Source organism: Caretta caretta, chromosome 9 (genome assembly GCF_965140235.1).
Source record: "Caretta caretta isolate rCarCar2 chromosome 9, rCarCar1.hap1, whole genome shotgun sequence".
Classification (NCBI taxonomy): Eukaryota; Metazoa; Chordata; order Testudines; family Cheloniidae; genus Caretta; species Caretta caretta.
In genome coordinates, this window is record NC_134214.1 from 279,079 (window position 1) to 306,378 (window position 27,300).

General features: G+C 46.6%; 1 protein-coding gene across 37 annotated transcripts in view; it reads right to left on the reverse strand.

The window, feature by feature from the left end:
* DLG1 (discs large MAGUK scaffold protein 1) overlaps nucleotides 1-27,300 on the reverse strand; it is a 529,193-nt gene that overhangs the window by 90,762 nt on the left and 411,131 nt on the right. For 36 of the 37 annotated variants that reach the window (XM_075132009.1, XM_075132007.1, XM_075132006.1 and 33 more), the window contains one exon: nucleotides 1,170-1,284. In XM_075132009.1, coding sequence (XP_074988110.1) covers nucleotides 1,170-1,284 — 115 coding nt within the window. Of the gene's footprint in view, nucleotides 1-1,169; nucleotides 1,285-2,350; nucleotides 2,485-27,300 lie in introns of those variants that run through there. The other variant, XM_048864513.2, reaches the window with a different exon arrangement.

The following is a 27,300-nucleotide window of genomic DNA, read 5'->3' on the forward strand; positions in this document are numbered from 1 at the left end:
ACTGCTCTAAAAGAACTATTTTCTCAAAAAAGTCTGATTGGATAAAGAGAGAACAATTTAGTGAAGAATTGGGAAGGATGAACCAGACAGAAGGAACGGCTGGGCAATGGGTAGATACAATACCAGAAAACAAAAAAGCAGCAGTTAGAATAACACTAATGTTTTGTCAGTTAGCCTTAATTATCTAATGTTGTAGTAGTTCAGCCTTGCAAAAGAGTCATGAAATTTTGCTAGTACAAACACAAAATGTACTTGCCTATCCTTCATAACCGTTATTGATAATAATGAAAAACTGGCTATATTTTATTCACCTGTTTTAAGTAAAATTACCCTGGGCAACCAGAAATTTGCTGTACTAGTCCAATATTGATATATCACCCTTTACAAAATGAACAGGTCAAATAAAGTCTGATTTGTTTTTAGCACATGCTTTTGTAACCAAAGTCTATAATTTGAATGTCACTGTGTATGGTAAGCTGCTATGGCAGTTCACAGTTGCATATTAAGAATCTGCATTTCAGCAAAAAACCCACACATTTCCTAATAATTTGAAACTCTTTTCATGGTTCTATTTTCTTTTTGCATTTTTTGTGCTTCCTGTTCCATGTGTACAAATTTACTGAAGATATTAGTGCTTGTAAAATAGCTTACTACCTTCAGAGCATTGGCTTCTTCTCCTGATTGCTATGGAAATGATTATGATACAACCAACTGTGAAACCACTAATGGAGAATTAAGATTTCTAAATATAAACTTAAGATATAATTGAATCAGGCTGAAGGAACTATGTTACACGAAAACTGATTCTGAATGAGTTTGTATTCACATAACATCATAAGGAAAACAGTATTTTCAAAATATTCTCAATATGTAAGGTAAATAGTGAAATTATATTCCCCCCCCCCCCCCCCCCCCGCAATAGGCAGCTGAGAAGGTGAAGACTACCATAGTTTTGCAAAGTACAACAAATTTGCTTGATACATATGGTTACTTTTTTTTTGCAGGTATATTTCATTTTCTGCAAATCAATTTTCACTGAAGCCCTTGTACATCTGCATTTTGTGCAATTTAATGAATAAATGGAACACTAGAATGCACACTTGAATTCAGAAACAAAAGTATTTAAGCTTAAAGGCATGTGTGTGAAATTTGGGGAGGAAAATGCTTACCTGACATATAGGGACCTCTTCTGGCTGGTCCGCAGAGATCCTGATCCTGAGCTAATGCTACTGTTCATCATCTGCTCCCGTAAGTCATGTATTTTAGCTTCAAAACGACTGTACTCTGTAACGTGGGGAAAAAAATCAAAGAACCATTTATTTCCCCAAATATCAGCAATTAAGTTATTTGGTAAGATGTTGAGAGATTTATTTTTATCAAATTTTAAAACATAAGTAAACCTCTTTAAATAAAATAACTAAAATGCTATTTTAATTACTAGTAGTTTTGTGCTATGAAAATTATATGTTACACACATTTGCATTAATAGGCATTCTTTGAAATATAAAAAGAAATAATGAAAAATTCTTTCAATAAGAAAAATATTTATGCTTTTCTGACTAATTGTGATGTCATCAATTTAACAGAATTTGGATTCCAAAATTTGGATTCTAGCATTCAGAAAAAAAACCAAATACATCTAAATATTCAGTTTACATACAGATTACATGGGTGGTTTCAATGCACAGTAATTCACTATAATGTATGTGGAATTTTGCTGTAAAGACAACTGTTTTTATTTAAAACAAAAGAAAACAATTAACCATGTTAAATACAAAAATCACTTTTTGCATTAACAAAAAAAGTTTAATTAATCCACATAAACTTTACCCCATAACCAAAAGAAAACCTCACATTATATTATTATTGTGTTTAAAAGACTATTGAACAAAAGATTATCTTTTAAACCTAATAAAAGGTCTGTCTTAGTAACATGAAGTCACTTCTTAAATAAATGGTAGTTTTTAAATGAAAATAGCATTGGATAGGTATTATGTGGAGTTATTGTGTTCCAAATCATATAATGCATTCAGCAGTAGAAGTGAGCAATATATAAAACAAATTTCCTAAAGTGACGTTCAAGAGGGAAAATAATAATGTAAAAGACAAGAAAAAAAACTATCTAGGAATTTTGCTACAAATTCTTGATCCACTTGTAATTCTTATTAGAACCAGACTCCATTTACATAATTATGCACAATGCTAATCCTACTATAAACGGATTGTGTTCTTAAGCAGCACTGTGTGTTAATATAACTGTGCTAAATGCATTTGATTTTACCTACAAATAGAGACAGTAAAATAATAGGATCCTCTTCATTATCAACATCTTCTGAAGTGCTGTACTTACATGTTATCAGCATAAAATGTCCAGTCATAACAAGGCAATTTTTCTTTCAGTTGACTAGTTTGCACTTCAGTATCTGCAGATCACTTCTAAAACCTTTCTGATAAAAAGAAACGTTCCACAGCAACACTGTCCACCTTGCCTAAAACACCACGTGACTTAAGATTAAGGCAAGTCTACAGTGGGAGAGCTATGATATGCTGGCACAGTCACTGAGCTGAATTTTTTTTTTTTTTTTTTACTTCTCTCCTCCCTCATCACAATGGAAATCAAATTTGCCCTGGGAAATATAAGAATAATAAAGAGCTCTTCCTCAATGTAGAAATCATAAGCTTTTCTTTTTTTCCCCTATAACACAATGTTTCTTCAACAACCACATTAAACACTATGTTAGTGATCTCATTAAAATTCTACAGAATTTTTTCATAACATTCATCTTTACAAAAATACAGTCATGAATAACCAAGATATTTAGTGTAACTATAGACAGGAGAAAAATCATTTCAAAATCTATGAACAGGCAGCATGGAATATTTTACAAGAGAAAATTCAATGATCTAGGCTTTTTCTATAGCATATTGACCTTGTTAGCCAAAGTAGGAAATAGCTTTCTATTAGTCTAATCAACCAATATGCTAACCATAATGATATCAGAAATACAAGGTGGGTGAGGTAATATCTTATTGAACCAACTTCTGTTACACCTTGTCTCTTTAGTATCCTGGAATCAACATGGCTACAACAACACTGCATACAACAATAATGATAGACAAATGGTTTCCTAAACTATTCTGATGATCCTTAGAAGTGGTCAGTACTTTTTTTTAAATGGTATGGATGATGTACAGATTTGAATAGTTCTCCAACCCTAATTCAGATGCAGAAGTAGTTCTGCAATAAAATGAACAAAATCCTATAAACAGCAGTTATTCCTGTAATTGTTCAAAGCTGTCCATGTTCAAAGTAATACAGTTCAAAATACTGGGGAGGGGGAATTAAACATTACGGAAGCAGCATTGTGTAGTGGAAAGACCATTGGACTGCAATTTAGGACGGCTGGGTTCTATTCCCAGCTAGTTACTGATGTACTGTGAGATCCTGTGCAAATCTCTTCCTTCAATGTACCTTCCCCCCCTCACACTGTGTGTCCTGTCTATTTAGAATGAAAGCTCTTTGGGGCTGTCTCCTATATGCACAATGGGGTCTCAATCTAATTAGAGCCTTTAGGCATAATTAATAAAATTATTAATAATAATTCAATAAAATTATAGTCTCTTTTTATAATAGGAGAAAGATACATAACCATAACTTAAACTAAAATTCATTTGGTGTTAAATCACCATCTTGAACATGAGAAGTCATAGACACAAAACATCTTTACAATTAATGGGTTTAAGTGTCTTGGATAGTTTTCTTCTATCAATATCAACACTGCTTATAATAAATGCTCCTTATAGATTTTGCAGCATATAGTCTTGTACCTTTAGTTGGTGTTGGTCCTCCTTTGAGCAGGGGATTGGACTAGATGACCTCCTGAGGTCTCTTGCAACCCTAATATTCTATGAATTTATAAACAGTTTTTCACTTGAGTTTGTCTTTGCTAAATTGGATTTGTTTTGTAGTTTATAAGAGAAAGAACTGTCAAAGAGAAATCAGTGAGTTTTTGAGAGCAAGGATAGTCCTGGGATTAGGGAATTACTCTAGGACTTGTGAGACATGGGTTTAACTTCCTGTGTGAGCAACTAGAGCGATGTAGTGGTGGGAGTCTGCTATAGACCACCGGACCAAAGGGATGAGGTGGATGAGGCTTTCTTCTGGAAGCTCGCAGAAGCTACTAGATCGCACGCCCTGGTTCTCATGGGTGACTTTAATTTTCCTGATATCTGCTGGGAGAGCAATACAGCGATGCATAGACAATCCAGGAAGTTTTTGGAAAGCGTAGGGGACAATTTCCTGGTGCAAGTGCTAGAGGAGCCAACTAGGGAGGGCGCTTTTCTTGACCTGCTGCTCACAAACCGGGAAGAATTAGTAGGGGAAGCAAAAGTGGATGGGAATCTGGGAGGCAGTGACCATGAGTTGGTTGAGTTCAGGATCCTGACACAGGGAAGAAAGGTAAGCAGCAGGATACGGACCCTGGACTTCAGGAAAGCAGACTTCGACTCCCTCAGGGAACGGATGGGTAGGATCCCCTGGGGGGACTAACATGAAGGGGAAAGGAGTCCAGGAGAGCTGGCTGTATTTCAAGGAATCCCTGTTGAGGTTACAGGGACAAACCATCCCGATGTGTCGAAAGAATAGTAAATATGGCAGGCGACCAGCTTGGCTTAATGGTGAAATCCTAGCGGATCTTAAACATAAAAAAGAAGCTTACAAGAAGTGGAAGGTTGGACATATGACCAGGGAAGAGTATAAAAATATTGCTCGAGCATGTAGGAATGAAATCAGGAGGGCCAAATCGCACCTGGAGCTGCAGCTAGCGAGAGATGTTAAGAGTAACAAGAAGGGTTTCTTCAGGTATGTTGGCAACAAGAAGAAAACCAAGGAAAGTGTGGGCCCCTTACTGAATGAGGGAGGCAACCCAGTGACAGAGGATGTGGAAAAAGCTAATGTACTCAATGCTTCTTTTGCCTCTGTCTTCACGAACAAGGTCAGCTCCCAGACTGCTGCGCTGGGCATCACAACATGGGGAATAGATGGCCAGCCCTCTGTGGAGAAAGAGGTGGTTAGGGACTATTTAGAAAAGCTGGACGTGCACAAGTCCATGGGGCCGGACGAGTTGCATCCGAGAGTGCTAAAGGAACTGGCGGCTGTGATTGCAGAGCCATTGGCCATTATCTTTGAAAACTCGTGGCGAACGGGGGAAGTCCCGGATGACTGGAAAAAGGCTCATGTAGTGCCAATCTTTAAAAAAGGGAAGAAGGAGGATCCTGGGAACTACAGGCCAGTCAGCCTCACTTCAGTCCCCGGAAAAATCATGGAGCAGGTCCTCAAAGAATCAATCCTGAAGCACTTACATGAGAGGAAAGTGATCAGGAACAGTCAGCATGGATTCACCAAGGGAAGGTCAGGGGACTTTTCCTGTGACGATGGCACCATTTCCACAACTTGATTGCTCCCTGACTGGGGAGATGAGCAGGCATTCCTCTTAATTGTTAATACAAATTGAGAGGGAGTGGTCTGTCAGGATCTGTACTGCAGTCCCTTTCAGGAGCAGGAGAAAGGCTCTGCAGGCCAGCTGAATCTCCCAGAGTTCCAGCACATTGATGTGGAGGGAAGACTTTTTTCAGGATCATATGTTTTGAGTTTGTAGATGGTTCAGAGCATCATAAGACTGGAAGGGACCTCGAGAGGTCATCTAGTCCAGTCCCCTGCACTCAGGGCCAAGGCGGGATTAACTCTTCTGTAGGCTCGGGGCTATTAGATTTTGTGGGGCCCCTGTATACAAGTATTTTCCTAAAATTAAATTTCCTAATTAAAACAAAATGATCACAATTATGGCATCGAGGCTATTAACGTTATACTAAACTTGCCTTTTAATTAACAAAGACTGTTCTGTGATTACATTTCAGTCTTAAAACCAGTTGCTAACTTTCACGCGGTAAATAAGCACCCCGACTTTCACAATAAGCCAAAAATCAAGCTAATCCCATTTCAAAACAAGGCCAAAACAAGCCAATCCCTAAGAACCACAACACTGTATGTGACTAGAGCCCCCCAGCACGCAGTCTGGGACCATGGTGGGCCTGCTGTGTACCCCTGACTCTCTCCCCCCCTTTGCCCCTGCTTGTCCCTTAACCCTGCTTGCCGGGAGCACATCAAAAAAAAAGAAGCAACAAGCTACAACAAATGAAAAACTAGCCAACAAGCAACCCACAAGCCAATTAAGCCAAAACCAAGCCCAATTTCTGCATTTTTTTCATGGGTTTGGCATGTCTGCTTAAAACATGTAGAATATAGTTAAGTTCATTCAAAATAGCCTACTTCTTACCTTAGAACAGCTGTTATATTAGTTTCTTTCTGGGAGGGAGTTTGGGTGCAGGAGTGAGCTCCAGGCAGGGGCAGAGAGCTGGGGTGCAGGGCCTGGGAAGGAGTTTGGTGCAGGAGGGGATTCTGACCTGGGGCAGGGGGTTGGGGTGCAAGAGGAGCGGTGAGGTGCATGCTCCAGCAGGGAGACGCTTACCACAGGTGGCTCCCAGCCGGCAGTGCAGCAGGGCTCAGGCAGGCCACCTGCCTGCCTGCCATAGCCCCACGCTGCTCCTGGAAGTGGCTGGCTGCTGGCAAGTCTCTTTGCGCCCCTGAGGGGAGGGGGACAGCATGTCTACATGTGCTGCCCCTGCCCGCAAGTGCCGCCCCCGCAGCTCCCATTGGTTGGTTCATGGGTGCTGCAGGGATGGTGCTGGGGGCAGGGGCAACACGTGGAGCCACCTCCCGCCACCCTCCCACCAGGGGCCACAGAGACATGCCAGCAGCCGGCTGGTTCCGGGAGCGGTGTGGGGTCATGGCATGCAGGCAGCCTGCCTGAGCCCTGCTGCACTGCTGGACTTTTAGTGACCCGGAGATCACGATTCACGGGTTGGTGACCACTGAATTGTATATAATTACGGATATTTTTGTGGGCTCCCACCTTAGCCTGAGGCTGCTGCCCGTAAATTAATCCGGTCATGCTCATAGCAGGACTAAGTATTTATCTAGACCATCCCTGACAGGTGTTTGTCTAACTTGCTCTTAAAAACCTCCAATGATGGAGATTCCACAAACTCGCTAATCAATTTATTCCAGTGGTTAACCACCCTGACGGTCAGAAAGTTTTTCCTGATGTCCAACCTAAACTTCCCTTGTTGCAATTTAAGCCCATTGCAGCTTGTCCTATCCTCAGAGGTTAAGAAGAACAATTTTTCTCCCTCCTCTTTTTAACAACCTTTTATGTACTTGAAAACTTATGTCCCCTCTCAGTTTTCTCTTTTCCAGACTAAACAAACCAAATTTTTTCAATCTTCCCTCATATGTCATGTTTTCTAGACCTTTAATCATTTTTGTTGCTCTTCTCTGGGAAGGGCAAGTGCCAGGGGGCATGAGTGCTGCCCCTACAGATTTGAACATTGTATTAAAACTAACGTTAAAAAAATTATGTAATACTTAGGTTGGGAAAAGAGTGTCTGTACATCTGGGTATAGTGCTTAGATCATCCACAAATACAAAGTTAGTTTTTTAAAAGTCATATGACACATAGAGTACATAATCAGCAATAATCCAAATTTAGGTGAATAGATTTAACAATGCAGATTAGATATTAGAATCTGAATACTCAGGTACATCACTCATGAAAAGTACAGAGATTTGGTTGTGGAAAGCAAAATATACCAATGAGTGGAGATTGTCCCTCAGTAATTAAGAATTAGGTTGGTTGTCCATTTAGAAAATACAATCCATGAGGAAAGTATTTGTTACTTTCCTGACTGCACGTCTCATCTGCACTCCAGCTCATCCCTCCTGGTATTGCCGACGTCCAGTGATGTGTTCTATGTAGATGTCCCTCGACCACTTGATGGCATCTGACACCATGAGTTGCTGCATCAGCCGAGTGTACCGTTGACTGATTCTGCATTCTCTCAGCACTCGCTCGTCACTGGGGTCCCATGCGCCTAAGGCTCCGATGATCAGTGCGTGTGTCTGGACCTGGTAACCCTCAGCCCTCAAAGTTTCGGCTAGCGGGGCATATTTCTCTACCTTTCAAGCTCGGGCATCGTGGAAGGCTGGGGTCCTGTTCTCGAACGTCACTGTGATGTCCACCATGATGAGCATGGAGCAGGTCCTCAAAGAATCAATCCTGAAGCACTTACATGAGAGGAAAGTGATCAGGAACAGTCAGCATGGATTCACCAAGGGAAGTAATCGCCTTCTATGATGAGATTACTGGTTCTGTGGATGAAGGGAAAGCAATGGATGTATTGTTTCTTGACTTTAGCAAAGCTTTTGACACGGTCTCCCACAGTATTCTTGTCAGCAAGTTAAGGAAGTATGGGCTGGATGAATGCACCATAAGGTGGGTAGAAAGTTGGCTAGATTGTCGGGCTCAACGGGTAGTGATCAATGGCTCCATGTCTAGTTGGCAGCCGGTGTCAAGTGGAGTGCCTCAAGGGTCGGTCCTGGGGCCGGTTTTGTTCAATATCTTCATAAATGATCTGGAGGATGGTGTGGATTGCACTCTCAGCAAATGTGCGGATGATACTAAACTGGGAGGAGTGGTAGATACGCTGGAGGGCAGGGATAGGATACAGAGGGACCTAGACAAATTGGAGGATTGGGCCAAAAGATATCTGATGAGGTTCAATAAGGATAAGTGCAGGGTCCTGCACCTAGGACGGAAGAACCCAATGCACAGCTACAGACTAGGGACCGAATGGCTAGGCAGCAGTTCTGCGGAAAAGGACCTAGGGGTGACAGTGGACGAGAAGCTGGATATGAGTCAGCAGTGTGCCCTTGTTGCCAAGAAGGCCAATGGCATTTTGGGATGTATAAGTAGGGGCATAGCGAGCAGATCGAGGGACGTGATCGTCCCCCTCTATTCGACATTGGTGAGGCCTCATCTGGAGTACTGTGTCCAGTTTTGGGCCCCACACTACAAGAAGGATGTGGATAAATTGGAGAGAGTCCAGCGAAGGGCAACAAAAATGATTAGGGGTCTGGAACACATGACTTATGAGGAGAGGCTGAGGGAACTGGGATTGTTTAGTCTGCAGAAGAGAAGAATGAGGGGGGATTTGATAGCTGCTTTCAACTACCTGAGAGGTAGTTCCAGAGAGGATGGTTCTAGACTATTCTCAGTGGTGGAAGAGGACAAGACAAGGAGTAATGGTCTCAAGTTGCAGTGGGGGACGTTCAGGTTGGATACTAGGAAAAACTTTTTCACTAGGAGGGTGGTGAAACACTGGAATGCGTTGCCTAGGGAGGTGGTGGAATCTCCTTCCTTAGAAGTTTTTAAGGTCAGGCTTGACAAAGCCCTGGCTGGGATGATTTAATTGGGTATGGGTCCTGCTTTTGAGCAGGGGGTTGGACTAGATGACCTCCTGAGGTCCCTTCCAACCCTGATATTCTATGATTCTATGATCTTCTTCCGGTCCTCCTTGGTGACGATGATGTCTGGTTGCAGTTGGCTATCTGTTCCGGGGATGACGGAGTTTACGATAACCTTCCCCACAGGTGGCGGGATGGCTGTGGCCAGGAGATCTTGGAATGCGTTGTGTCACAGCTGCCAAGCTCTCGAAAGGGACGCATTGAGCCAGGCACTGCGGATGAACCTCCAGTTGGCAAATAGGGTGAAACTGCTACCAGAGAGGAAGTGGTTGCTGGCTTCCCACTTGCACGTCACCTCAAACGCCTTGCCCTGGTCTGGCTTCCATTTCAGGTTTTCCACGTATTGTCAGCGGATGGCACCCTTCAGGGTCCTCTCCAGAATGGTTCTAGCTCTCAGAGTGATGATAGTGTGATTTGTATTCTTCACCTGTGGCACCAGGACTCCCAGCTCCTGGCGTTCCTTGCACCACGTCCAGTGACAGCCAATACAAGAAACCACGTCCAGTGGCAGCCGCAACAAGAAAAAGGTCAGGGAAAGTGTGGGACCTAGTGACAGATGATGTGGAAAAAGCTAAAGTAGTCAATGGTTTTTTTGCTTGGGTCTTCACAGACAAGGTCAGCTCCTACACTGCTGTCCTGGGCAACACAGTATGAGGAGGAGGTAAGCAGCCCTCAGTGGTGAAAGAACAGGCTAAGGACTATTTAGAAAAGCTGGACATGCACAAGTCCATGGGTCCAGATCGAATGCATCTGAGGGTGCTGAGGGAATTGGCTGATGTGATTGCAGAGCTATTGGCCATTATCTTTGAAAATTCATGGCAAGCGGAGGAGGTCCTGGATGATTGGAAAAAGACAAATACAGTGCCCATCTTGAAAAAAAGGGAAGGAGGAGAACCCAGGGAACTACAGACCAGTCAGCCTCATCTCAGTCCCTGGAAAAATCATTGAGCAGGTCTTCAAGGAAACCATTTTGAAGCACTTGGAGGAGAGGAAGGTGAGCAGGAACAGTCAACATGGATTCACCAAGGGCAAGTCATGCCTGACCAACTGGATTGCTTTCTATAATGAGACAACTGGCTCTGTGGATATGGGGAAAGTGGTGGATGTGATATATCTTAACTTTAACAAAGCTTTTGATACGGTCTCCCACAGTATTCTTGCCAGCAAGTTAAAAAAGCATGGATTGGATGAATGGACTAAAAGGTGGATAGAAAGCTGGCTAGATTGTCGGGCTCAATGGGTAGTGATCAATGGCTTGATGTCTAGTTGGCAGCCAATATCAAGTGGAGTGCCCCAGGGGTTGGTCCTGGGTCCGGTTTTGTTCAACATCTTTATCAATGATCTGGATGATGGGATAGATTGCACCCTCAAAAAGTTCGCGGATGACACTAAACTGGGGGGAGAGGTAGATACTATGGAGGGTAGCGATAGGGTCCAGAGTGACCTACACAAATTGGAGGATTGGGCCAAAAGAAATCTGATGAGGTTCAACAAGGACAAGTGCAGAGTCCTGCACTTAGGATGGAAGAATCCCATGCACGGTCACAGGATGGGGACTGACTTGCTAAGCGGCAGTTCTGCAGAAAAGGACCTGGGGATTACAGTGGATGAGAAGCTAGATATGAGTCAACAGTGTGCCCTTATTGCCAAGAAGGCTAACGGCATATTGGGCTGCATTAGTAGAAGCACTGCTAGCAGATCGAGGGAAGTGATTATTCCCTTGTATTCGGCACTGGTGAGGCCACATCTAGAGTACTGTGTCCAGTTTTGGGCCCCCCCACTACAGAAAGGATGTGGACAAATCGGAGAGAGTCCAGCACAGGGAAACGAAAATGATCAGGGGGTTGGGGCACATGACTTATGAGGAGATGCTGAGGGAACTGGGATTGTTTAGTCTGCGGAAGAGAAGAATGAGGGGGGATTTGATAGCTGCTTTCAACTACCTGAAAGGGGGTTCCAAAGAGGATGGATCTAGACTGTTCTCAGTGGTAGCTGATGACAGAACAAGGAGTAATGGTCTCAAGTTGCAGTGGGGGAGGTTTAGGTTGGATATTAGGAAAAACTTTTTCACTAGGAGGGTGGTGAAACACTGGAATGTGTTACCTAGGGAGGTGGTGGAATCTCCTTCCCTAGATATTTTTAAGGTTAGGCTTGACAAAGCCCTGGCTGGGACGATTTAGTTGCAGATTGGTCCTGCTTTGAGCAGGGGGTTGGACTAGCTGACCTCCTGAGGTCCCTTCCAACCCTGATATTCTGTGATTCTATGAACCTGGCTTGTTTAGTCTGCAGAAGAGAAGAGTGAGGAGGGATTTAATAGCAGCCTTCAACTACCTGAAGGGGGGTTCCAAAGAGATTGGAGCTCAGCTGTTCTCAGTGGTGGCAGATGACAGAACAAGGAGTAATGGTCTCAAGTTGCACTGGGGGAGGTCTAGGTTGGATATTCAGAAACACTATTTCACTAGGAGGGTGGTGAAGCACTGGAGTGGGTTACCTAGGGTGCTGGTGAAATCTCCATCCTTAAAGGTTTTTAAGGCCCAGCTTGACAAACCCCTGGCTGTGATGATTTGATGTTGGTCCTGCTTTGAGCAGGGGATTGGACTGGATGAACACCTGAGGTCTCTTCCAACCCTAATCTTCTATGATACACTTCTCCAGTTGTCACGTAGTGTTGTGGGCATGAGTCCAGAGCGGAGATGTTGGTACGCTTGCCCGTCCTCAAGGAAGATCATGGGTTCACCCTGCATCTGAAATGGCGTCGCCTGTACCGAATCCCTTCTACTGCCATCGATATGCAAGGAGGCACATTTCCTGGCACTGAAGCGGAGTCCCATCCAGCTGTCTGCTGGAGACTCTCAGGGGTGTCTGCCATCAGGACCAGATGGTCCACTACTAGGCAAAGTTCTCCAGCTTTGGTGCACTGTGTGTATGCACACCGGAGTGGACTACATGTCTGCAACCACTGAAATAAGAACTTTAAATGTCAACTACTATTGCATTGTCCAAGCCTCAGAACATGAGACTGAGGTGGAGAAATCCTATGTGTGGAGGAGTGCAAACTTTCAAGTGGCAAGATGTGGTATGTTTCTTTTTTCTATTGTTTTTTCTGTTACCTGGGGTTATGGCCTCTGTCACATGTGTACAGGTCTTTCCAAGCATATACTGAGCAAAGTTTAAAATGTTTATACAATGACCTACTACTGATTTCAGAGATGGATTGTGGATGTGGAGTGTGCAGAGGAGGAACAGTAGGAATAAATGGTAAATTTTCAGAATGGAGAGGGGTAACTAGTGGTGTTCCCCAAGGGTCAGTCCTAGACTAATCCTGTTCAACTTATTCATAAATGATCTGGAGAAAGGGGTAAACAGTGAGGTGGCAAAGTTTGCAGATGATACTAAATTGCTCAAGATAGTTAAGACCAAAGCAGACTGTGAAGAACTTCAAAAAGATCTCATAAAACTAAGTGATTGGGCAACAAAACGGAAAATGAAATTTAACGTGGATAAATGTAAAGTAATGCATATTGGAAAAAATAACCCCAACTATACATACAACATGATGGGGGCTAATTTATCTACAACTAATCAAGAAAGATCTCTTGGAGTCATCGTGGCTAGTTCTCTGAAGACATCCACGCAGTGTGCAGTGGCAGTCAAAAAGCAAACAGGATGTTAGGAATCATTAAAAAAGGGACAGAGAATAAGATGGAGAATATTTTATTGCCCTTATATAAATCTATGGTATGCCCACATCTTGAATACTGTGTACAGATGGAAAAGGAGTACTTGTGTCACCTTAGAGACTAACCAATTTATTTGAGCATAAGCTTTACAGCTTTACATAAGCTGTAGCTCACGAAAGCTTATGCTCAAATAAATTGGTTAGTCTCTAAGGTGCCACAAGTACTCCTTTTCTTTTTGCGAATACAGACTAACACGGCTGTTACTCTGAAACCTGTGTACAGATGTGATCTCCTCATCTCAAAAGAGATATACTGGCACTAGAAAAGGTTCAGAGAAGGGCAACAAAATGATTAGGGGTTTGGAATGGGTCCCATATGAGGAGAGATTAAAGAGGCTGGGACTTTTCAGCTTGGAAAAGAGGAGACTAAGGGGGGATAGGATAGAGGTCTAAAAACTTCCCCCCTTCTTTTTCCTTCTCCTTTTCTCCAAGTTCCTCAGCCTTTCCTAAAGTCTTAGCGTCTTAAATACCCCATTTTAATGGACGTCATTAGATCTGTCAGAACAGGGATCCTTTGCTGTGAATCTTATATGCCAAACAGATTTAAACTTCTGATGTTTATTTGGGCTGAGGGGGCAGGGAGGTAGAGGATAATTCACCATGAAAAATGTTTTAAAAAAGTTGAGAATCCGACCCCACCAACAGAAATATAAAAGTTTATTCAAAAGTCAAAATAAATTATTAGGTGATTATAAAATCACCAAGAGATCCATTTCCAATACTCTCTTACTAGTTATCCATTTTCATTGTTGTGCATATTTTACAAATTTTAGGGGGCACTGTTAGGTTTGCATGGAAGTGTAAATTGGGTTAGGTGAGAGCGAGTGGTAAAGGATTATATGGTAAAATGGATCACTTCAGTGTTCTTTTCCAGATATTCTAAAGTTTGTTTTTCATTCTAAGGTGTATAATTTTTGTAAAGTCAGTCATATTGGTTGGGAGCTTTTACTGTACTTCTCTGAAACCTACTTTTGCTATTAACTATTTTTTTTACAATCTTTTTTGTTTGCAAATTTTAGTTTAGTGTCAGGAAGGTTTTTAATGTGGGTACTGCTTAGGGAGGTATATTTTCATAAAAATAAATAACTCCTACTTTAATATTCTTAGATAATATTTGCTAATTAAGGACTAGTATATATGAATACAACCTTTAACCTACACAGTATCTAGATACCACAGGAGGTATTTTACAACTACCCAGACAAATTTCAGAGGAACAGCCGTGTTAGTCTGTATTTGCAAAAAGAAAAGGAGTACTTGTGGCACCTTAGAGACTAACCAATTTATTTGAGCATGAGCTTTCGTGAGCTACAGCTCACTTCATCAGATGTATACCGTGGAAACTGCAGCAGACTTTATATACACACAGAGAATATGAAACAATACCTCCTCCCACCCCACTGTCCTGCTGGTAATAGCTTATCTAAAGTGATCAACAGGTGGGCCATTTCCAGCACAAATCCAGGTTTTCTCACCCTCCACCCCCCCCCCCCCACACAAATTCACTCTCCTGCTGGTGATAGCCCATCCAAAGTGACAACTCTTTACATAATCAAGTCGGGCTATTTCCTGCATAGATCCAGGTTTTCTCACATCCCCCCCACCCCCATACACACACAAACTCACTCTCCTGCTGGTAATAGCTCATCTAAACTGACCACTCTCCAAGTTTAAATCCAAGTTAAACCAGAACATCTGGGGGGGGGGGATTCATTTGCAAATTGGAATTCATTTGCAAATTGGATACTATTAATTTAGGCTTAAATAGAGACTGGGAGTGGCTAAGTCATTATGCAAGGTAGCCTGTTTCCTCTTGTTTTTTCCTACCCCCCCCCCCCCCAGATGTTCTGGTTTAACTTGGATTTAAACTTTTTCATAACTGCATTTATACTTTGTTAAAGGCCAAAATGTATTTAAAAATAAGGAAACTAACAAATTAAAAAAATAGTGTAGGAAATGACATTTGAAAAGGTTAAAACATAGTAAGCCTTCTTATACCTTTGTCTGGGAGGACTATTTTTAACAGAACCCTCTCTCTATTCTTGAAGTACCTTTCGAATCTGTCTCACTAATTGACTAATCTGGATTACTCAAAAATTAACAGAAACAGGTATAATAAACAGGAAAATAACGGGAAACTGCGAATTGCGTACCTAAGAGCTGTGTAAACTGCAACATTGTAGAGAATGTGTTTCAGTTAGTGAACATGTCAGTCTTTCCATCTAGTTTTAATTGTTAAGAATTAACAGTTTCATAACCTAAAGTGAGTGAAGTTAAATCATTTGATGTAAAACAAATATTTGGATCTCCTTAATTTTGCTAAAGTGCTATTGGCTTTGTGCTGCTTTGTTTAGCGTCTTAAGGAGTGTACGCAAGATATTTCACAGCCTCTGCATATGAAACAACTCTAGGAAATTCACATATGAATTAAATACTAATTTCCAGAGAACAGGGTTCAGTTGTTTCATTTAACTACGTATATAAGACAATGCCGGGACCAAATTTCAAAGGCAATAGTATTTTTTTTAAACGAGCACGCGCGTGTACACATGAATTCGGTAAAATCCGAGAGAATCGAGCTAATGCCCAATAAAATATAATACCCAATAATAGTGACCCGTCCACTTCATGAAGCATTTGGCAAGGTAAGGTAGGCATGAAACATATGAAGTTAATTATTTTAAAATGATAATAAGATATAGCACAGATTTAGCAGATGTGCATCTTCTCTCAAACGTTGCTCACTACAATGCAGACTTTAGGATACAGACACCCTTCTGGCTGGTGCCTGGTGTCTGGCTATGTGACAATTTTATCTAATTCTGCAGGAAAAAAAACCAGAATATCTGTCTTCATCAGCAACATTGTGAATTGAATCAGTCAGTGATTTTGACTAAACACTTAAACTGGACTCTGAATACATTCTGCATTGAATACAGAGAGATAAAAAATCCAAAAGAGAAATGTTGTCCAGCTATGTGAATAACACAATTTTAAATGCAGTTTTACAATACAACACCTTCCAATCTCCTCTCTAGCACTTTGATCCATCTTCTCTTAATCACACACTGATCCATCAAGCACCTAAGAATGTTCAACTAATCAGATCACTTAACAGTCTTATTTTCTCTTTTAGAAATGAGGTCGACCTGTTCAGTAGAACTGCAAACAGAAAAACACTTTTACATGAACACTGCGTAATAGGTACCTGATGACAGCTCTTTCGCTATTGGAGTATTACTACATTCTTACTTTGGCCAGTAGCTCTGCTTAGACTTGGGGCCTTTGGGCCTTACCCAAAAAGCACATGCAATAACTCACTAATCGTAATAGCTATATTATGCACATGTATTTAGTACAGAGGTGGGCAAACTACAGCCCATGGGGCCATCCTGCCCAACCCTTGAGCTCCTGGCCGGGGAGGCTAGTCCCCGGCCCCTCCCCCGCTGTTCCCCCCCCTGCAGCCTCAGCGCTCTGCGAGCGCTCTGGCCCACCACTCCTGCCGGACAGCGTGGCAGCATGGCTGGCTCCGGCACGATAAGGGGGCGGGGAGCGAGGGGTCCCGGAAGGCAGTCAGGGGACAGGGAGCAGTTGGATGGGGCGGAGGTTCTGGGGTGGGCAGTCAGGGAATGGGGAACAGGGGGGGCTGGATAGGCGTGGGAGTCCTGGGGGGCCTGTTGGGGGCGGGGTTGTGGATAGGGGTTGGGGCAGTCAGGGGACAGGGAGTGGGTGGGGGGGTTGGATGAAGCAGATGTTCTTGGGGGGCGGTCAGGGAACGGGGGTGTTAGATAGGCGTAGGAGTCTGAGGGGGCCTGTCAGGGGGCGGGGGTGTGGAGAGGGGGCGGAGCAGTCAGGGAACAGGGAGAAGGGGCGGTTGGTTAGGGGGTGGGGTCCCGGGAGGGGGCGGTCAGGGGACAAGTAGCGGGGGGGAGCTGGATGGGTCGGGGGTTCTGAGGGGGGCAGTCAGGGGGCGGGAAGTGGGAGGGGGTGGATAGGGGGCGGCGACCTGGTTGTTTGGGGAGACACAGCCTTCCCTACCCGGCCCTCCATATAGTTTTGCAACCCTGATATGGCCCTCAGGCCAAAAAGTTTGCCCAATCCTGATTTAGTAAGAACAGTAGCAACAACTCTAGTTAATATGTGGTCTCTGCATTTCCACCTTCATCCTGTTTTTAGTTACTCAGAGCTTTCATCTATCTGGCTTAATTTTCAGGGTTTAGTCCTTGCATGAAGGTGAGTTTTTGGAACATTTCAGCCAAAATGGTCCAGTGGAATGAAGAAGCCAATTTTGCCCATTTAAATAATTCTTGTAGCATTTTCAGGAACAGCAGTACTCCTGAAGCGGCTGGGTACAGAAAGTGGGGAAAGAGGCCTCAGTGAGAAGGTGCTTTTGAGCATTCACGTGAAAACTGGTATTGCTTTAACAGCGTAATCTTACTTTTGCATGCGAGTGTGACTAAATCACATGTATATTGCAAGGCAGGACCATATCCTACTTTTTTGCAGGTTTTAGTATCAGACAATAATAGGATGGTGTGTGGCCTTCCCGGAGCCAACAGAAGACATGTCACGCTAAGACTAGACAGCTTGTGAAGTGGATGGGGAATGATCCATTGATGACGGTTAAGGCTGTGAGTTTGTCACGGAAGTCACAGATTCAGTGACTTTCTGTGACCTCAGTGACTTCTGCAGCGGCTTGTGCGCCTGGCCCGGACCAGCTCAGGAAGCCCCTGCGCCAGTCACACTGGCCGCTGCTGGGGCAGTCTCGGGCCACTGCCCACACCCCAGCAGCAGCAGAGTTTGGGTGTGGGAGGGGGCAGGGGGTTGGGGCACGGGACAGGGTGAGGAAGGCTCTGGGCAGTGCTTATCTGGGGGCTCCCCAGAAGCGCAGAGGCGTGGCCAGGCAGCTCTGCGCACTGCCTCCGCCTACAGGCATCGCCCCCGCAGCTCCTGTGGTTTCCAGCCAATGGGAGCTGCCAAAGCCGCTACTCTGGCCATGCCTCCGCCTAGGAGATGAGCGAGGGGGATGTCACCACTTTCTGAGAGACACGGAGTCAGGTAGGGAGCCTGCTGGCCCTGCCAACCCCCCACCTCTCCCCCAGCACCAGTGGGGGTCCCAGGCCTTGTGCTGCTGCCCCCCGAACCTCTGCAGCGCCCCCCCCCCCCCGAGCACCTGTGGTGACCCCGGGCTGCCCCCACCCCCCAATTTATTCAGGAATATATAGTAGAGGTCATGGACAGGTCATGGGCTGTGAATTTTTGTTTACTGCCAATGACCTGTCCGTGACTTTTACTAAAAATACCCGTGACTAAAACGTAGCCTTAGTGATGATTCATATCAGCACTAATGACATTGCATCGCAGAATATCTCACAAATAATAGATGATTTCAGGGACTTGGAAGTGAGCTGAACAAGAAAAATGTCCAACCAATCTTCTTTGAGAGCCTTCCTGTTCCACAAGTGAAGGAAGACAAAAAGCAGAAGATTCTGGAAGTGAATCTCTGGCTAGGTAAGTGGTATAGGATGTAGGGTTTTGGCTTTGTAGAACATTGCTCCACCTTTTATAGGGTAAGGTGTCTGTATAGTTTGGATGGCCTCCACAGTGCTCCACCTCAGCAGAAGGGGAACTGATCTCAGGAGAGGTTGGCTAGAAGAGTCAGGAGGGTGTGAAACTAATAATAAAACAGGAGGGTAAAAATAGGGACGATATGAACACTCATTTAGTACAGAATCAAGAACAAAATTCATCAAGGAACCAAAGGACATGAAGAGAAGAAACTCTTGAGTTGCTTATACACTAGTGCTAAGAGCCTAGGAAGCAAACAAGAGGATTGGGAATTGCATTTATGAGCATAAATTTGATCTAGTTGGCCTTACTGAAACGTGGTGGGATGATGCACAATTGGAATGTTAAAATCAGTGGTTATAACCTATCTTTAGGAAGGATGTAGTGGGAACGGCGCTCTATATCAAAAATAGCATTAAGAGTTTCTGCGTCACTGATAGAAGAAAATCTTCTTGAATGCTTATGGATCATTGTTCTAACAGATAAAGCACAAGTAGGGGTTTTAGCTGGTGTCTGCTACAGACCACCAAATCACCCTAGGGACCAGGATGACCATCTCTTTATGTACCTACATATGATGTGTAGGAAAGATAGCTGTGTGATCATGGGGGGACTTCACAGGGATTAATGCCCGTAGCGACCACTTGATCTAGTTTGACCTGTATATCACAGGCCACCAACGCCACCCAAAACCACACACTAAACCTAACAACAATGGAAATGAGACAAAAGTAAATGAGACCCACAGGAGAATATATTGTCATGTACCATAAGCAGAGACTAGGAGGGACAGAGGTGTACCAGTACTTGAGGCATCTGCACTGGCAAAGAAATGATTACATGAGTTATACCCAGATAATCCTGGCAAGTGACCAACCCTCACACTTCAATTTGAGTGACATGCTGGAGGTCCAGACCTCAGTGGGGACGGGGGACTCAGGGCTCTGCGCCGGGGCTCAGGCATAGGTGTAGTTTGACTTCTATCTTGGGTGGACAGGAGCCAGCTGGGGCTTGAGACAGCTCCACACGGCGGGGTCCGGGGAGGGAGCGCCACCTCCACCTCCTGACTCACCTCAGCAGGCCACCCACCTGTCCGGGTTGGGGTGGGGGCACAATCAAAAATTATAACTCAAAGGTGGGGGCTCAGCTGAAAAAGTCTGAAAACAGCTCAGGGTGAGGGTTAGCTAGGGGCTGTGTGCAGGCAGGGGAGCAGCTCAGGATGCAGGGAGAGGGGTTGCTAGGGGCTGTGTGCGGGCAGGGGAGTAGCTCAAGGTGCAGAGAGAGAGATACTGTGGGCTGTGTGCAGGCACAGGGATAGCTCAGGGAGCAGTAAGAGGGGTTGCTAGGGGCTGTGTGCGAGCAGAGGGGTAGCTCAGGTTGCATGGAGAAGGATGCAGATGGAGAAGGGCCGGACGAGTTGCATCCGAGAGTGCTGAAGGAATTGGCGGCTGTGATTGCAGAGCCATTGGCCATTATCTTTGAAAACTCGTGGCGAACGGGGGAAGTCCCGGATGACTGGAAAAAGGCTAATGTAGTGCCAACCTTTAAAAAAGGGAAGAAGGAGGATCCTGGGAACTACAGGCCAGTCAGCCTCACTTCAGTCCCTGGAAAAATCATGGAGCAGGTCCTCAAAGAATCAATCCTGAAGCACTTGCATGAGAGGAAAGTGATCAGGAACAGCCAGCATGGATTCACCAAGGGAAGGTCATGCCTGACTAATCTAATCGCCTTTTATGATGAGATTACTGGTTCTGTGGATGAAGGGAAAGCAGTGGATGTATTGTTTCTTGACTTTAGCAAAGCTTTTGACACGGTCTCCCACAGTATTCTTGTCAGCAAGTTAAGGAAGTATGGTCTGGATGAATGCACTACAAGGTGGGTAGAAAGCTGGCTAGATTGTCGGGCTCAACGGGTAGTGATCAATGGCTCCATATCTAGTTGGCAGCCGGTATCAAGTGGAGTACCCCAAGGGTCGGTCCTGGGGCCGGTTTTGTTCAATATCTTCATAAATGATCTGGAGGATGGTGTGGATTGCACTCTCAGCAAATTTGCGGATGATACTAAACTGGGAGGAGTGGTAGATACGCTGGAGGGGAGGGATAGGATACAGAAAGACCTAGACAAATTGGAGGATTGGGCCAAAAGAAATCTGATGAGGTTCAATAAGGATAAGTGCAGGGTCCTGCACTTAGGACGGAAGAACCCAATGCACAGCTACAGACTAGGGACCGAATGGCTAGGCAGCAGTTCTGCGGAAAAGGACCTAGGGGTGACAGTGGACGAGAAGCTGGATATGAGTCAGCAGTGTGCCCTTGTTGCCAAGAAGGCCAATGGCATTTTGGGATGTATAAGTAGGGGCACAGCGAGCAGATCGAGGGACGTGATCGTTCCCCTCTATTCGACATTGGTGAGGCCTCATCTGGAGTACTGTGTCCAGTTTTGGGCCCCACACTACAAGAAGGATGTGGATAAATTGGAGAGAGTCCAGCGGAGGGCAACAAAAATGATTAGGGGTCTGGAACACATGAGTTATGAGGAGAGGCTGAGGGAGCTGGGATTGTTTAGCCTGCAGAAGAGAAGAATGAGGGGGGATTTGATAGCTGCTTTCAACTACCTGAAAGGGGGTTCCAAAGAGGATAGCTCTAGACTGTTCTCAATGGTAGCAGATGACAGAACGAGGAGTAATGGTCTCAAGCTGCAGTGGGGGAGGTTTAGATTGGATATTAGGAAAAACTTTTTCACTAGGAGGGTGGTGAAACAGGGAGGTGGTAGAATCTCCTTCCTTAGAGGTTTTTAAGGTCAGGCTTGACAAAGCTCTGGCTGGGATGATTTAACTGGGAATTGGTCCTGCTTCGAGCAGGGGGTTGGACTAGATGACCTTCTAGGGTCCCTTCCAACCCTGATATTCTATGATTCTATGATAGCTAGGGGCTGTGTGCAGGCACAGGGGTAGCTCAGTGTGCAGGGAGGGCTCACCTGCAGTTCCTGTTACAGAGACAGCCACAGAGCCGGTTCCCCCTGTCCAGGCAGCTCTTATTGGCTGTGTGAGCAAAAGGGGCTGCTTCAACCCCCTGCACCAGCAGGAGACGAGGGAACACCGTAGCTGCCTGCTCCATGGCACCACCCAGAGCAGCAGCTGCCTGCACTGCCCGGCTCTGGATTCCCGACTCCAATCTGGCCAGGGGGTGGGAAGAGAAAGAGATGGGGGGATGAGTGGAGCTGCCCCAGGACTGCCTGGCTCCTGCACTATAGTTTCGGGGGGGGGGGGACGACACGCACATGGCCCCCCAACTCTTCCTATGGGCTCAGGGCTTCTGCCCCCTGGGGAGCACCAGAGCTCGGAGCTCCAGAATTCAGCCCTGCTGCTCTTGGCTTCAGCCTCGTGGGAGATGCTGGGGCTCAGGCTCTGGGTTTTAGCTGCGGGGCACCGTGGCCCCCCTGTTGAGAACCACTGTTTTAGAGCACTTAAAACAGTCTCCTTTTAAACAGAAAGTGACACTCAACCTTTATAGTAGAAGTGGCGCTCTAGTGTAACAAAGGTGGTTTTGCAACTAGGAAAGCATCTTGGGCTCTATTACTTTCCTTGATGACTTTCAGCCACTCTCAATACCGCACTGAATAACTGTAATGTTTGTTAAAAATTAATTTTGAAAGTGAGGGAAATTGCACACTGACTCCACAGAGACAAATTAAGGCATGCTTGTTAGAAATAGGCGTGCGTGCTTGCCACATGCACTAGTGCTGGAAGTTTTCCCCCTAGCAGTACCCCTCGTGACCGCTGGAGTGGCTCCTGCCTGGCACGGTAAAAGGGGAGCTGTGCGCTCCCCCAACCCTCAGTTCCTTTTTGCCAGACAACTCTGACAGAGGGGAAGGAGAGCAGGATGTGGAATAGACATGAGCAACACATCTTGAAGAACACCAGTTACGGAAAAGGTAACTGTCTTTTCTTCTTCGAGTGATTGCTCATGTGTATTCCACAATAGGTGATTCCAAGCTATATCTGTTGGAGGTGGGTAGGAGTTCACAAGTTCCCAGGACGGAGGACAGCCCTGCCGAACTCGGCGTCATCCCTGGTTTGGGAAATGATCACATAGTGTGAGGTGAACGTGTGAACTGAAGACCAAGTGGTGGCCCTACAGATGTCCTGGATGGGGATGTTGGCCACGAAGGCAGCCGACGAGGCCTGCGCCCGAGTTGAGTGTGCCCTCACAATGGGTGGCGGGGGGACACCTGCCAGCTCATAACAGGAGCGGATGCACGAAGTGATCCGATTGGAAAGCTGCTGAGTGGAAATCGGCTGGCCCCTCACACGCTCAGCTGAGGAGACAAACAGTTGTGAGGACTTTCTGAATGGCTTGGCCCGCTCGAGGTAGAAAGCCAGAGCCCACCGCACATCAAGCATGTGGAGACGGCACTCTTCACTGGACGCGTGAGGCTTGGGGCAGAGGACTGGTAGAAAAATGTCCTGACCCATGTGGTAGGCGGTGACCACCTTCGGGAGGAACGCGGGGTGTGGGCGGAGCTGGAACTTGTCCTTATGAAAGACCGTGTATGGCAGCTCGGTGGTCAGGGCCCTGAGCTCCGAGACTCGCCTGGCCGACGTGATTGCAACCAGGAAGGCCATCTTTCATGAGAGGTGAAACCAGGAGCACCTGGCCAGTGGTTCAAACGGGGGCCCCATGAGAGGCGTCAACACCAGGTTTAGGTCCCACTGTGGGACCGGGGGTCTAGAATACAGAAAAAGACGGTCCAAACCCTTAAGGAACCGGCCAGTCATAGCATGGGAAAGTACCGTGTGCCCTTGCACCGGTGGATGGAAGGCCGATATGGCTGCCAGGTGCACCTTGACTGATGAGGGCGCCAGACCCTGAGCCCTCAGATGGAGGAAGTAATCAAGGATAAGCTGGATCAGGGTGGCCACTGGGAAGACACCCTGGTCCGCCGCCCACCTAGAGAAATGGCACCTCTTTGCCAAATAAGCGCGGCGAGTGCAGGGCCACCTACTTTCAAGGAGGACACGCTGAACCTGTTCTGAGCACATCCTTTCCTCTCCACCTAACCACTGAGCAGCCATGCCGTGAGCTAAAGCGCTGCTAGGTTGGGATGGAGGTGGTGGCCCCGGTCCTGGAGCAGAACCGGGGGCATTGCTGGTTTTGCTGAATCGTGAATATGTCCACCTGGGGAGTTCCCCACCTTCAGAAGAGCCAGTGGGCCACTTCTGGGTGGAAGGACCACTCGTGTTGCAAGAAAAAGTCCCTGCTCAAGCGATCTGCCCTCTTGTTCCGGGCGCCCGGCAGGTGGAAGGCCTTCAAGTGGATGTCATGGGCAATACAGAAGACCCACAGCCTGAGGGCTTCATGGCAGAGGGCAGAGGATTGGGCCCCACCTTGCCTGTTGATATAGAACATCGAGGCCGTGTTGTCCATGAGGACCCTGACTACCTTGCCCTCCAGGTGCGAGCAGAAGGCCATGCACGCCAGCCACACTGCCCTGAGCTCCTTGACATTTATATGTAGGATCAGGTCTTGAGCCGACCACAGGCCTTGGGTCTGAAAGTTCCCCACATGGGCCCCCCAACCCAGGTCTGACGCATCGGACACCAGCTCCAACGACAGGGACCTGTCCCTGAACCAGACCCCTTGGAGTATGTTGTTTGGGGCGGACCACCACCGTAGGGAGGTGATCACAGAGTCAGGCATGGTGAGGACCTTGTCCATCCTGTCCATGGCCTGGGAAAACTTTGAGGCCAACCAGAGCTGGAGGGGCCTCATCCTGAATCTGGCATGACGGATCACGTATGTGCACGCCAACATGTGACCCAAGAGTTGCAGGTAAACCTGGCTGTTGTCACCAGGAACCTTGTGACAAAGTCGATGAGACCTTTTAGGGTCTCAAATCTGCCTGGCGGGAGAGAGGCCCTGGCCGACCCTGTGTCCAGCAGTGCCCTGATAAACTCTATGCACTGGACTGGAACTAACGTGGACTTGGTGTTGTTTACCAACAGGCCCAAGGTGGTGCACATGGACAGGAGGAGCGCCACATGATTCCCCACCTGCGACCAGGAGGTGCCCTTCACAAGCCAATCATCCAGATAGGGAAATATCTGGACCCCCCGCCATCTGAGGTAGGCTGCTACCGCCGACATGCATTTTGTAAACACGCTAGGGGCAGTAGACAGACCAAATGGGAGGACTGTGAATTGGTAATGATTCTGTCCCACCACGAAACGGAGGAAGCACCTGTGCCCCTCGAATATGTGGATGTGGAAGTACGCATCCTGTAGATCGAGGGCAGCATACCAGTCCCGAGGACCCAGGGAGGGGATGATGGAGGCCAGGGAGAGCATGCGGAACTTGAGTTTCACCATGTACTGGTTCAGACCTTGCAGGTCCAGAATGGGCCTGAGCACCCCTTTGGCCTTCGGGATAAGGCTGACCCTGCCATTCCCTGTGGGTGGGTATACAAGTACTCATGCCCTTCAGTGGGTACAAAGTACTTGCGTTCCACCTTTTTAGAGATGGGGGCCAACGAGGCCGGTGTTTGTGTCTATTACGACACAGAATACAAAGTGTACAGTGCTCACTTTATATTATTATTTTGATTACAAATACTTGTACTGTAAAAACAATACACAAAAGAAATACTATTTTTCAATTCACCTCATACAAGTACTGTAGTGCTATCTCTTTACTGTGAAAGTGTAACTTACAAATGTAGATATTTTTGTTTGTTACATAACTGCACTCAAAAACAAAACAATGTAAAAATGTATCCTTCCCCCAAAGCGTTAGTGGGTACCTACAGAAGTGGGGTAAGCCTATTCACCTACAGAGATTGCACTAAAATGGGGGGTGATGCTGATTAACTGGAATAGGGCGAATTGCTGGACAGATTAAAATGGCAGCCCAGAATGAAAGCAGTGGATGGAAACCTTACTATCTCCTTAGGCCAGCTGAATGCACACAGTCAGTGCCTCAGATAAGGGTGGCATTTAGACTCCCCACTCCTTTGCAACGGAGTTGAAATATTCAACTTTACACTGAGCCAGTTGACTCAATGGGGATCAAAGTATGACCCTAAAACAGACTACACAGTACTCCTGGGAGAATTTTGCGCCGCTGCGTGCACAGAGAATTCTCGTTTCCTGCAGATTTTCTTCCCCGCCACAGAAAACACGTTCTGCTGCAGAAGCTCCGGGGGCTGCTGTGGTGCCAGAACAGAGGAAGCTGGCTCACTGCTCACCAGCCATAGCAGGCAGCAGCCCATAGGAAGAGAGTAGCGCCTGCATTCCTCACAGCACCCGGCCTGCAGGGCCAGGTGAGGAGGCACGGGGGTGTGGGGACAGACAGAGCAGGGCACGCAGGGCTGTGTGGGGGGTGTCACATAGACTGGGGTTCAGAAGGGCTAGTTGGGGGGTGCAGACGGGAGTGGAGGGTGAATGGGAGTGGGTTGCAGGGACTAGGGTTGCCAGGCATCTTGTTTTCCACTGAAACGTCTGGTTGAAAAGGGAAACTGGCAGCATCCAGTCAGCACAGCTGACCAGACACTAAAAGTCTGGTTACCTGCAGTAACCAGCCTCCACCACCAGCGTGATGGAGAGCACCAGCTGCTACTGAACCCTGGACGAGCAGCTCTGCTTAGCAACTGCTGCTCTTCCCTTCCCTCAGCCTCATGGAGGGAACGGGCTGGCTCCCGGACTTGGCTTCAAAGTAGGTACCGGCAACATCCAGGGTGTGTGTGTGTGTGTGTGTGTGTGTCCGTGTCCCCGTCCTGTCTGCCCCACACCCCAGTCCCTCGCTCCAGAGACTCCCCTGCTCCGCTGTGCCCTGATTTCCCCTTCCCAGCCCCTCGCTCCAGGGACTGAGCCTGCCCCCATTTCCCCACCCGGACCCTCGCTCCTGAGACAGACCCCCCCCCCCCCCCCCATGCTGCTGTGCTCTGACCCCTCGCTCCAGGGACTGACCCTTCTGCCCCATGCTCCAGGGACTGCATCCCCCACTCCATTGTGCCCTGATTTCCCAACCTCAGCCCCTTACACTGGAGACTGACCCCTGCCGTGCCCCACTTGGGCAGGCTCCACATCAGCCCCTTCCACCCTGGCTCTGCAGGTGGTGGATGAGTCCCGGAGGATGGGGGAATGAGCGACAGGGGCACGGGTAGGGGTTGGGTGGACCAGATGGGGCAGGACCTCAGAGGAAGAGGGCGGGGTTTCTGGGGAAGGGATAGTGTAGGGGTGTTCAGTTTTTAGGGATTAGAAAGTTGGCAACCCTAGCAGGGACACACAGGTACAGGGGGGTGGCTGAGTGGGGGTGCAGTGACACATGACGATGGGGTGGCTGGATGGGGATGGGGAAGGATATGCCTGACTGATTGGGAGAGGCTAGGGGTCAGCCAGGTCTGCATGGAGGAGGATCTCCAACTGCCTAACAATCTCTCGCACACCCCTCCACCCCTTCAAAAACCTGTTCCATACTTCTCCCTGCCCACACCCAACAACCCTCCAGGTTCACTCCCAGGCTCCTTCCCAGCAATTTCTTCCCTGTCCCTCAGCTCCTCCATTACCCGACTCCTG